Here is a 12574-nt window from a genome sequence, read left to right on the forward strand (position 1 = left end):
TTGTGCGGTCTTGGTAGTTCTCCTTCCTTCTCCCTTTGACAACCTATGAAATCTTCAAGTGTCTCACATTAGGTTTTATGATGTAACCGTGCCCTAACAGTGTTCTTTTTTTTTCATGTGATTACCCTCGCTTTCAACTGCAACATTCCATTACAATGTTCTGCACGTCACCCCCGTGTTACACAGTCCATCTTCTCACTGTAACGTTAAAATGCCCAGTTCAAAATATTAAGTACTGGGAATTCACTTTTTCCATAAAATTTTAATCCATTATTAAAGAACCACATTTCTCTTTTCCTCGTTGAGAGATGAAGTCAAGTAAACACGATGCAATGTTGAAGGAGGGGGGAGGTAGCTGAGCGATGGTTATTTATCCATGCAGCAGCCAGACGCGACATCACGATTGTCACCAGCTAGCCCAGCCTGCCTGCCTGCCTGCCTGACCTGCTGATGGCTTGCATATGTGTACTGAGCTGCTTTTGGTGATCTTGCACATTATTTTGTTGCATAATAGGATAATAAATATGTACTGCCGGGTTTAAATCAGCTTAACATTTAGTAAATTTTTTTAGAAACGTTTGCTTCAATAAACCTTTGTTTTAACGTAGTCAAGTATGGGAGTTAGTTTTTTTAATACATATTTCAAAGAGTAAAACAGTTTCCATGTGACAACTACTTGGATTAATAGTTAACAGCAAAATTATAGGAATTATTCTGCAAATACAGTGAAAGTCCGAACAAATACGGTCTATAACGTAAAGTCCGCTATAACGATAATTGCCATCGGCACCGTCAGTTTTGCATATGCTGCGTAGGATAAAAATTTTGGAAATAACGAATGCAGCGTGGGCTCATTTTCGCTATAGCGACAGATTACACGCCTGTAAATTTGCCCTAAAACAATGAGAAAACATCTACAATTTCCTTAATAAATGAAAAACAGCTTCGCACAGTTCCACGCGTCCGGCAAACGAAACAGCGCGCATGATGTGGCCGTCTTGGCAACACCGCACAAGGTGGGGCCCCACAGCGAGCATAGCTTGCCTCGCGGCGACGAAACCAAGACGGCCCCGCTGCGAGCATTACTTATTTAGAATCACGCCGACTGTAGGGGAAGCCTACAACTCACATAGTTTCGGTTCCCTACCACGTTCGTGCAACTTCGGATTTCTCTCAAAAATTGAAATTTAAAAAAATCGAAGGGTTAGGTTAGGTCAGTCACAACATGCTTATTTTCATTGGAAACTTCTGATTTAGCGGCTGAAGTGGCGTTAATACCACAACGCATTACTTCGGAAAAATTTCTGAAATTCTTGCAGCGAACCGAAACTACCTGAGTTGTAGGCTTCCCCGATTGTAGCCCGTAAATGAGCATCGTCTCACACTTGCATCGTTAGGGATGCAACATCGCTCTTAAAAACATCGATATCACGAACATCGATGTTCAAACTAAAAAGTATCGATGTAAAAAAACATCATTCTGACAACCGATACATCGATGTTTTTAAATATTAAGAAAAACATGCCGAAATGATTAAAATAATAGTATGTATCCAAAAGCCATACTTACTACAGGTTCCTGACCACAATATCCACAACCCAATTACAGTGGTGTCTCATGCAGAACAAAAAAAAAGTATTATGAGCTGTTGTCTGTAAAGTCAGTTTACGGACGATAGTTTAACGTGAAAACGTCATAACAAAACATTGATGAAATGATTGCATACTTTTATGAATAAAATTGAATCATTTTTATTGAATTATCACTATTTTGTATGGATACGAAGATGGAGTGAAATGAAATCCACAATTTAATTGATAAATGTACTTTTATTTGCACTCATTAATTCAATTATGTTTATTACTTTAACGAAGAGATTATTTAACTATAACTTTTATACATGTTTGCTATTTAACTTCAAGATCGTCGAGAATGTTTTACGCTTTTTCGCAATTACACATTTAACGACGAAGTTTGTTCGTCGTGAAATTAAACGTAGAATTTAATAAAAATACCTTTGCAGTTAATAAAATAAGTATTAGTAAGTTTAAGAAATAATTTCAGCTTTAATCTCTAACCCAGACACTCGTGGTGCGCGATAAACAAAGGAAAATATGTATTAACGAGTGCCTGGTTGCCGCGGAAGCGGGTAGATAGCATGATTCGTTCGGCTCGCGCCCGTCACCATAGATGACAGCACCGTATGGGAATAATATGATTTCGTTTTTATAATATAATTTTATGACAAATACGCATCCCAAATACACCAAACTTATTTATAATGTGTTACAATATTTTTTTAAAACATTGTGCAAAAGATCCCGGGTGTAATTAGAATTATTATGTGTAACTGTAAATCACCTTTGTGCGTACAAAAACGTATTTGAAAATTCAACATTACATTTAAATAACCGTACCGATTGTGCTTAAAATCGGTGGAGGATCGTTAAATTACATAATATTAATAATTCAAACGACGAAAACATGAATGAAAAGTCAAATCGATGGGTGTTCCAATCGAGTGGAAGAGAGATGCGGCACAAGCGTACAATGAGCGTAACGGGATACATCGTAGTGGGACTTGATGTAAGTTTTTGGACATACTCCATTGCTAAGAACTTTTTTCTGTTGCAGAAAAACTAAAAAATAAAAAAATAAAGAAATAAATAAATAAAACCCAAAAAGGACAAAAAAAATAACAAAATTAAACAAAAAATTACTGTTGTCAACACGGATATAAACACCACAAACTATTCCGTAACAGGAATATGGTCAACAAAACAAAGAAAAAAAATGTACTAAGAGAACGAAAAAAAACCCACAAATGATGATGACACGGAAATATTGAACCCAAAAAATTCAGCATAACGGTTGAAACGAAACAAAAACACGACAAAACGAAAAGACGAAACAAACGTTGCGTTACGGAACACTTTTTCGTGCGTGCAGCCGGCGTTCTTCGATTTATTAGACGTTGTCACGTAAAAAATAGGGGAAAAGCATGAAGTGTATGTGCAGGTTAAAAATGTAACATTAATTTTCTCGATAGAGCTAGCGAAACCGTATCGGTACCAATCACTAGCTTGTATGCAGAGGCGCAACAACTAAATTTTCAAAAGGGTTTGAGGGGGGGGGGGGGGGGGCAATATACCTTTTTTTATAAAGAATCATCGATCCCCCTTATTGAAGCGGGGGGTCCTCCCCCGGGAAAATTTGTATTTCAAGGTGGAAAATGGTGCTATACAAGCAGTTTTATTATCTAAAAATTGATTACACAGCTAGTGGAAATAACATATCCGACTTGTACAGCACTTTATTTGCCCTCGTTTGCCCCCACTTCAAGGTTTCAAAGGGGGGGGGGGGGGCAAAATACCCTTGCCCCCCCCCCCCCCCTGTTGTTGCACCCCTGCTTGTATGTACATCAAACTATGAAATTGTGTATGAAGTCTCGCTGCTTTGTCCCTATATTTTTCAAAATGTAAATAAAATTCTAATGTAAACAAATATTTTTTTAACAGTATTTATTTTTTCCCAAACGATTTTACACATCTTAAAGTACTGGAAAAAAATTGATACTGAAATCAACCAAATAGTTCAGTATTTACAACATTTTTGATACCTACTTAAAAATTTAGGTTTTTATAGTAAGATAGACAGTTAAAAAAATTGTATCTTGAAAACTAAATGTCGTATAGTAATGTTTTTTATATATTCAATAAATATTCATGAAATGATAGCCAAAATATTATAAAAAACAAGGGCTATTTTAATGATGAACAATGTCGATGTTTTTCGACTTTTTCGTCGATGCATCGGCGATGTATCGCTCTTCAAAACATCGATGCTAACATCGATGTTTCATAAACGATACATCGATGTTTTGAAAACATCGATGTATCGTTTGCATCCCTATGCATCGTAAGCGTGCGGGGAGTTGACGAACACGGAACTTGTCGAGTTCGTCATTTCTAATCAAAACGAAGCGGCGTCTGAAGATGATGACAATAATGACGACGAACCACGTGACGTATCTGTTCCATCGAAAACGTCAATGATGGAGGCACTTGACACAATCAGTCGTTTTTATCAGCGTACAAATGCTACGACGAAAGATTTGATGAACTTCCAAGAGGTCCAGTCGTTTATTTTGTCCGAAAGTCTAGTGAAATCAAGGCAAACGAAAATTGATTCGTTTTTTAAAAAGTGATTTTTAATTTTGTGTTATTTTTCAAGGGTCTGTACGAGTGATTATTTTTGTGTTACTGACCAATTATCGGAAAAATTATTTTATATAATTTGTATGGTTGTCCAATGTAATTAGAGATTTTTTAATTTTTTTTTGTATTCAAAACTTCCCAAATATGCACCCGATATCATCAGCTTAGTGCACATGTCTCCAGCAAACCAGCTGCGGTCAAAGCGACAGGAAGCGGCCGGCATGACCTTGCGTGACCTCGCCCGCCCGTCCATGTAAACAAACAGCTTTGCACTTAGCCACGATGCGTGACGGCCTAATCACGGCCACGCGGTCTCATATTTCGCAGCTGGCAAGTGCTGATATAGCTTAAAAATGTTATTTTAGTAAGTTTTATGTATATTTCCTTTACTTTTGTTGTGAATTTCCATAGTAAAAACAAGCGAGAAAATATATTTTAAAAATGCTACAAAAATAAGATTTTTTTTTTTTAAATTTCGGCTATAACGAAAATTCGCTATAACATAAACTTTTGGTGCCGTTATAAATTTACGTTATAACGGACTTTTACTGTATATACAAATAAAATTCAATACACTTACAAAAATTTTTGTTTTAAATTACTTAAAATGATGTCACTGTTTTTAACTAATATTCCATTTATGGATTAAAGTGCAGAAAGTCCTTAAAAAGTTTTAAACATTTGGTTATCTCTTTTGAACTTAATGTTTGTGTAAACTAAATGTTTGTGAACGCATAGTTTTGTTTATCGCATAAAGAAGTAAAGGAATGGCAGACGTTACTTGCTGCATAGTCCATGCTTCTATTCACTATCATCATAATTACCTTCAGCTATGCCAACACTGAGCTCACATCTCATCTGCACATCAACAATCAGTGAGACTGCATGGTTGATACAGCTTCAAACTACCTTCAACAACCCAGTCTTTCTTCCTAATCTTCATCACTGGCAAAATTTCTAAGTATTTTCAGCTGTATCGCCAAGCTCACTTTGGGCAAAACAGAGGAGGATTGTCATAGCAATAAAACTGAAATAACAACCGTAAAGCATATCAATATACAACATATAACACCAAAATGCATGTTAATACACCATTTAGCACCAGAATTTATCTAGAAACATCAAATTAATCAGCTTTTTGACAAAACTTAACTCAAATTACAAGAACTTAATGTTTCATCATGGTAAAATCAGTGAATGAAGTTTATGTAGCATGAATACTAAATTGGATTGAAAAAAATTAATATTAGTATAGTGTTTGAACTTGCATGTCTTATAAGAGTAACTAATTTTTTACATTAATGACAACATGTTTTTTGTGCATAAAAATTTTTGATTAATTTTTATTTTTCTGAGTACCCCGTTTTATCGGATAATCGTCGCACGCGCATTATCATCACACCCATATTTTAGGGCGTCAAAATTTGGATAAAAAAAACTTGCGTAAACGTTGCATGATGTTTTTGGTGCCACTATTAGATTCCGAGCGTTTTGTGTAGACATCTTTTCCATATAAAACAATGTATTTTAAAGTATAAACCTAATATTTATTCGAACATTACCACATACTTATTTAATTAACAGAAATACGAAGTTATCTGACGTGTAAATTTTCTTTTAAAGACGTTTTAAACTGTATAACCATTATCTGTTGTCTGCGTTGCTGTGGTGTACTGCTTATTAAAATGTAGCCAGCGCTAGTTGGCATCATTCATGTTTGGTTATGTTGCTTCCCGTATAGAGCGCGCACACGTAGTCGAATATTGTAATCTCGCCGATTCATGCAACGCACGCTCTCTGTCAAGTGCAGAGTTAACTACAATTGATAGCCCGCACTTTTTCGTGGTAAGTGTATACTACGACGATAGTTACGCGTTAGTTCACATCACATATTCAAGTGGCGTGTGTTCGGGTCACAGATTTTGTTTTTCTATTTAAAGTTTAATAAAGGTTTTTGTTGCATGACTTATTAATATAAATTGTTTGTGTGCTCTTGTATACTCCACTTATTTTTAAATAAGCATACTTTCAATGAATGGGTTTTGTTTTTAAGAATAACTTTACCTAACAAAAAAAAAAAATTTCCCCGCATAATTGTCGCACCTCTACTTTTCAAACTTGATTTTAGTATAAAATGTGCAACGATTATGCGAGAAAACACGGTAGTTCTGTGCTATACATGCTTATTACTAATGATTTTACTATATATGTGCATAAGGTGTCAATTAAAATTAGACTATTTTGGTAAAATTAGACTATTTTGGTAAAATAAGTGTTACTTAATATTTTAGTTTAATTTTGTTGAATAATGCATGAATAAAGATAATTTGTAAAAATAAAAACAAAAACAACAAAATCTTCTGTTTTAAAAACAAAATTGTTGTAGAAATAAAACCATAAAATCTTCTCCCTAGTAATACCTCTTCACTGTTCTTAAGGCAGCATAGCTGGCAGGAACCACTATGTCGTGCAGCATGCCTTTCTATCTTTCCTGCAATGACCAGACTTCCTTTTCACAGTCAGCATTTTGTTATGGAGTGAGATATAACACACACACGTCTCAACCATTTTAAATAATTCACAAGATGCTTATTTGTGTATTTATCCTTGATATACAGATTCCAACCTCCTTAAAGCAGTTGCCTTTTCAACAGATGCAAACTCCCCACATGCAGTTACTATGTAGTTAAAGTATAACATCAAAACTTTATACATACTTAGACCTATCCCTCACTTAGCATGTCTTGAGATTGCATGGATTCATTTAGTGCGATGTTAATTTTACTGCCCCAGTCTTGAATAGCACATCTGTAAATTTCAGTTAGCGCAAAATCTCCACAGGCAAAAAAAAAAATCGGGCACGATGCCACGAAGTCTGTATCAACTTTTGTAAACAACAGATGTGCCGTGGGGTTCAGTTAGCCAAACAAGGGGGGAAGAGTTGTGCGTGCAGGTCTGACTATGCTATTGGCTGTTGTACAAACAAAAGCTATGGCAAGTTAAATTGTGGCTATGGAGTGTAAAGGACCAAATTTTTTTACGTCCGCACGTATGCCGCCGTGCCGTACCGTTGTCGCCTGGCCACAGACCAGGCCGTGAACTCAGTCTAGCCAGTGGCAAGAAATTCACACCAACAAAAGCAACGTCTGCCAATTCAGCTGCCGGTAACTGTACGTGCTTGATCACTCAAGTATTTGAGACAAAACTAGAAGTATTATGGCGTGCAGATTGACATGAAGGCCACGCTTATGTTGGTCGCACTTTAGTTTTAAGCAAGCCAACTGTGCACGCAATTTTCTTTTAAAGAAGTTTTTAAAACTATAACCTTAATCTGTTAGTCTGCGTCGCCGCGGTGCACCGTTTATAAAAAATGTAGCCAACGCCAGTTGGCATCATTTATGTTTGGCATTGTTGCTTCCCGTATAGAGCGCGCTCACATAGTTGAATATTGATATTGATATCTCACCGATTGCATGCAACGCACACTCTGTTGACTGCCGAGTTAACTACATTTGATAGCCCGCATTATTTCGTGGTGTGTACTACGACGATAGTTATGCGTTAGTTCAGTCTCACATTTGGGTCACAGATTTTGTTTTTCTATTTAAAGTTGAAGAAAGGCTTTTGTTGCATGACTTATTAATTTAAATTGTTTGGCAGCATGCTTTTTTATACTCTACTTTTTAAATAAACATACTTTCCATAACTGGTTTATGTTTTTATGAATAAATTTACCTAAAAACAATTTTTTTTCGCATAAAAATCGCACCCCTACTTTTGAAATTTTATCTTATTATAAATTGTGCAACGATTATGCGATAAGACATGGTAAGCAGTTTAATTTTTGAAAAATTAAGTTGTAATTATCTGGACAGTAATATCGGTTTCACTGTCAGTAAAGGATGGTTTGGAAAGGTACGCGACGTGAGTTGAAAGTCACGCCCGGGCAGGCAAGTTAGCCAGCCGACAGACGATAAAGTACATAACCACGTATCTCCCATTATGCGGTGTCATATTTGTCATACAAAGTGTGATAGGAGGCTATAAAGATTAATGGTGTGAGGTTTTTATCGTTGAGTGTTATTCTACGCATATATATTACGTAAAGTATATTTTCCTAGACAATTTTGAAACACATTAATTAAATTAGCCTTGCTATTATTATGGAAACTAATGCTTCAGAATACACGATTTCGAATAACACGAGCATTTTTAGGAACAAATTAGTCGTGATAAGTGAGGGAAAGGTGTATTTTCATTTAATGCACCATGACTAGCTGAATACGTACAGTGAAGAAATCAAATATTATGGTACTTTTTTCTTTTTTTTACCAGTGAACCCTGGTAACTCTTTTGAATAACTGGCTTACCTTTGTCATATTCATTTATAAAACTATAGTATTTATGGCCGGATGACAAGTTGTTACTTATTACAGGTATTAAAATTATTTAATGTCAACATTAAAATTTATCCCATTTTCACGAACAAAATATGTTGTTTTGTTCAAATGAGAATTTTGGGTTTAGCAGTATTTTACTAATGAGTATATTCCTTGTACAGTGTACTTCAGGCCATATGTTCTCTGCTGTCAGATTGTCAAGTTATGCGTGATGTTGCAGCTGATGCTGCAGACGTATGTGGAGAAGCCACAAGAAAACTGGCGCAGTAAGGACGCTGCTGTGTACATGGTGACATCGCTGGCGTCTCGTGGCCAGACCAAGAAACATGGCATCACTCAAATCAGTCAGTTGGTTAACCTGGAGGAGTTTGCTACCAAGCACGTGCTGCCTGAACTGCAGAGGGAAGATGGTGAGTTCCCAAGACAGTTTGAGTAGCATGACTATAGCTGCTCGCTATAGCTAGACACAAGATTTTACGGTTTTAATTAATCCAATATTGTTTTTAAAACACAGGATTTTGTTGTTTTTATTTTTATTAAAGTAATTTTTTATTACTTATACCACTAAAATAATGGTAACATTTATATGCATAATTTTTACGGTAAAATAATTTTTGGTTTAAAACTTATTTAATAAGAGATACACAATAAAACAAATCAAATTAATTTTTCTGATCCATGCTCTATGGTATAATTTTTGTCGAGAAATAAAGACATTCCTTGAATTTCAAACATTCAAAGATTAATATTTTTTGATTTGAATTAAGTTTTGGCTAAGTGCTACTTAATTCCATGATGAACTTGCATTTTGGTGCTATGCAGTGTTTTGACATGCTTTTCAGTGTTATTTAAGTTATCTCAATTCACCATTTACTTTTGTCTCTATCTCTACCATATTACTTGTGTGTTCAGTTTCTTGCGTAAATTGAACACATTTTTACAGTTTTATATTGCATTCAACTGTGTAGATCAACATTTTTTTATTTTTTAATTATCAATTTTTATTTTATTTTAGATGTCACCACAACAATATAATTTTGTGGTATTTTTTCTGGTTTACTAGAGATGTCTTTTAAAGGTAGCAACAGTTCATGTTGCCTACATGTGTTTTAGTAAATTTATGTACTGCTGTATTCTTCCAAGAGTCTGCATTTCCAAACAAATAGTGCTTGTGGCTTTGTTTGGCAGTGAACTCTTTACCGGTGCTGAAAGCTGATGCCCTGAAGTATGTGATGATATTCAGAAACATATTGCCACAAGAAATGGTAGTCCAAACGATACCTCAGTTGGCCCGACATCTGCTTGCTACCAGCCAGGTTGTACATACGTATGCTGCATGTGCTATTGACAAGATTCTGCTCATGAATGTGTAAGTTTTTTTTTTTTCAGTAACTATATAATTACATTTTGCTTTTATGTGAGTTGTTATTTTTGGGGTTTTGTTATGTTGTTTGTAAATCTTTCTTATTGATCACATTATTATCCTTTGCAAAATGTTGGAATGGATCCATAATGTTCTAGTAGTCTGTGATTAAGGTTAAATTCCTGGCAAGGGGTCAAATTTGAGTTTTAATAAGTGGGGATGTTGCTAGAGTTGGTGGGTTTTCTTTGTGTACTGTCATTGCTTCATCTCCATTTCAATCCTTGATTGTCTTTAATGTCAACAGGATGATAAAGTTTTTTTTTTATTTGCACTCACAATTTTGCTATAAAAAACAGTGTCGATTGTATGAATCAAAATTAGTAAATAATTATAATTCATAAGTTTAAGATACATATATACACCAATCCCTCACTTAGCACGACTAATTCGTTCCTAAAAATGTTCGTGTTAATCGAAATCGCGTATTCTGAAGCATTAGTCCCCATAAATATAAGGCTAAATTATTTAATGTGTTCCAAGATGTGTAGGGAAGTAATCTTTACATAATATAAATGCGTAGAATAATACTTGAAAATGCATATGTCATATCATTTATCTTTTTAAGCCTACCACCGAATACGTTAGATAAAGAAAACATAGCACAGTGTAACGGGAGATAAGTGGTAACATATTTACCGTCAGTCAGCAGGTTGGCTTGCCCGCCCAGGCGTGACCTTCAACACGCGCGCGCGTCTGTCTGCCTGCTGTTGCAAGCAGCTGGATCCTTTGTTATTACGTTTAAAACTTAACAAAATTAAAACACTTTTATGAAATTAAGAACCGGTTTTATATAACTTTAAAACACACAGCCATATGTAAACATTTAATTTGTTATGCACACCTCTTATAAAAGCGGCTATGTAAACAAATCAGTTAACAGATAAACAGATTTAGATTTTCCCTAGAGCACAAACATAACATTAAAATACGGGTACACTCCCTATTTAACGCGGTTGTCGGGGGACATAACTTGCATAACCGCGATGTTTCGATGTGACCAAGGTCAAAAGGCATAAAACACCGCCTGTGTTCTAATAGGTCGGCAAGCACGCACAGTATAGACGGCCCGCCTTTGTGCGGACTTTGCATCCGCAGTTTCCACTAAACACGGGTGAGAAAATAAAAATAATAAATTTTAAAGATAAATATTAAATGTTGAATTGTTTTTATTTTTCCGCGTGCCGCGCACAGTTTGTCGCACGGCCTACGAGCGCGCCACACGCCGCCATACACACGTGCGGCACACAAGCTGCTGCTGTCAGTCTCGTGGTGTTAGCCACAGTATCTGCTTCGTCAGTGTCCGTAAAAAAGTAAGTGCAGTGTGTGCGGTTACACACGATTCTGTGGTCAAAGTCTTCTAAAAAGAAAGGCCGTAGTGATACTTCAAACCGAATATGAATCGCAAAGTACCGAGTTTGATTGACAAAATAAAAATTCTAGATTTACTTACAGATAGCTTGTCTTTTGTAGAAGCAGGCCGCAGATACAGGAAAAAAACGATTCTAGCATTCGTACAATAAAAAATAAAGAATCGTCTATCGTGTCAAGTGGTTAAACTTTATTATCCATGCTTACAGTAAATTATAAATGGTCACATGTGGGAAACAAAAATTGCGCCAATTTAATTTTAGCGCAATCAGTGACGCCGTATTAAAAACCGTGTTAAACTTTGTCTTTACTTATTTCACCAAACGCTGTGTCGAGTTGCTGAGTGTGTGTGGCTCGGATCGGCAAGTGTTATATTCCCCAGCCTCTGTTTAAAGGTCGGGAGACCGCTACACATAAACATTTCCGGGACTTGTTTACTACCTCACGGCAAAAGTGGTACAGTATGGTTCACGTAAATATTGGACCACTGGGAATTCCTGGGCAAAGATTAAAAATACGCTAGCCGATTTACTTTACTATTTAATGTTAAAACATTATACCAAAGTAAAAAGATGAACTTTTATAATACAATGAATTACCCAATAATATTACATCTGTAGGTTTAAGTTGTAACAAAACATTTATATACAGATGTCCAGTAAAGTACCAATTAAGATTCTGGAGTGGAATTTTAAACACCGGACTACCTGATTTTGCCTTGTACGCAGCGACGCTGCTCAGTCAAGTGACTCATGCTCTGCCTGTGTGCTGCGTGAACACATTCCCTCCCCCACTCCCCCTGGTGTTTCTGCCCGCTCTAATCTCTACCTCTCTCCATGTTCTCGGCTCGCCTCTCCCTACCCAGCGCTTGCCGACAACCAAGCCTATCCAACATCAATCCCCAGCCGAGTCAAGCTGGATAATGTCGCTGGATGGTGGGCTTTATCAGGTCCCCTGTCCGATGCTTCATTTGTGAGATAAAGCGACGTTAAGAACTAGTGTTTCAGAAAATATCACTGGGCTGGATTGGACCATAATTTGAAAACCCTACAAGATAGAGGAATAATGTACGGAGATATCTTGTTTAGAATTTTACTGCGGACATTTTTTACGCCTAGGCTTTTTTCTGCCAGATGCTTAGTTTGTTAGTTACAACGCAAAATTA

General features: G+C 36.2%; 1 protein-coding gene across 1 annotated transcript in view; it reads left to right on the plus strand.

The window, feature by feature from the left end:
- Positions 1-12574, plus strand: part of LOC134527920 (exportin-2) — a 107837-nt gene that overhangs the window by 61139 nt on the left and 34124 nt on the right. The window contains exons 10-11 of the mRNA XM_063360956.1: positions 8839-9028; positions 9807-9987. Coding sequence (XP_063217026.1) covers positions 8839-9028; positions 9807-9987 — 371 coding nt within the window. The remainder of the gene's footprint in view (positions 1-8838; positions 9029-9806; positions 9988-12574) is intronic.

This window comes from Bacillus rossius, chromosome 1, assembly GCF_032445375.1.
Source record: "Bacillus rossius redtenbacheri isolate Brsri chromosome 1, Brsri_v3, whole genome shotgun sequence".
In the NCBI taxonomy this organism is placed as follows: Eukaryota; Metazoa; Arthropoda; class Insecta; order Phasmatodea; family Bacillidae; genus Bacillus; species Bacillus rossius.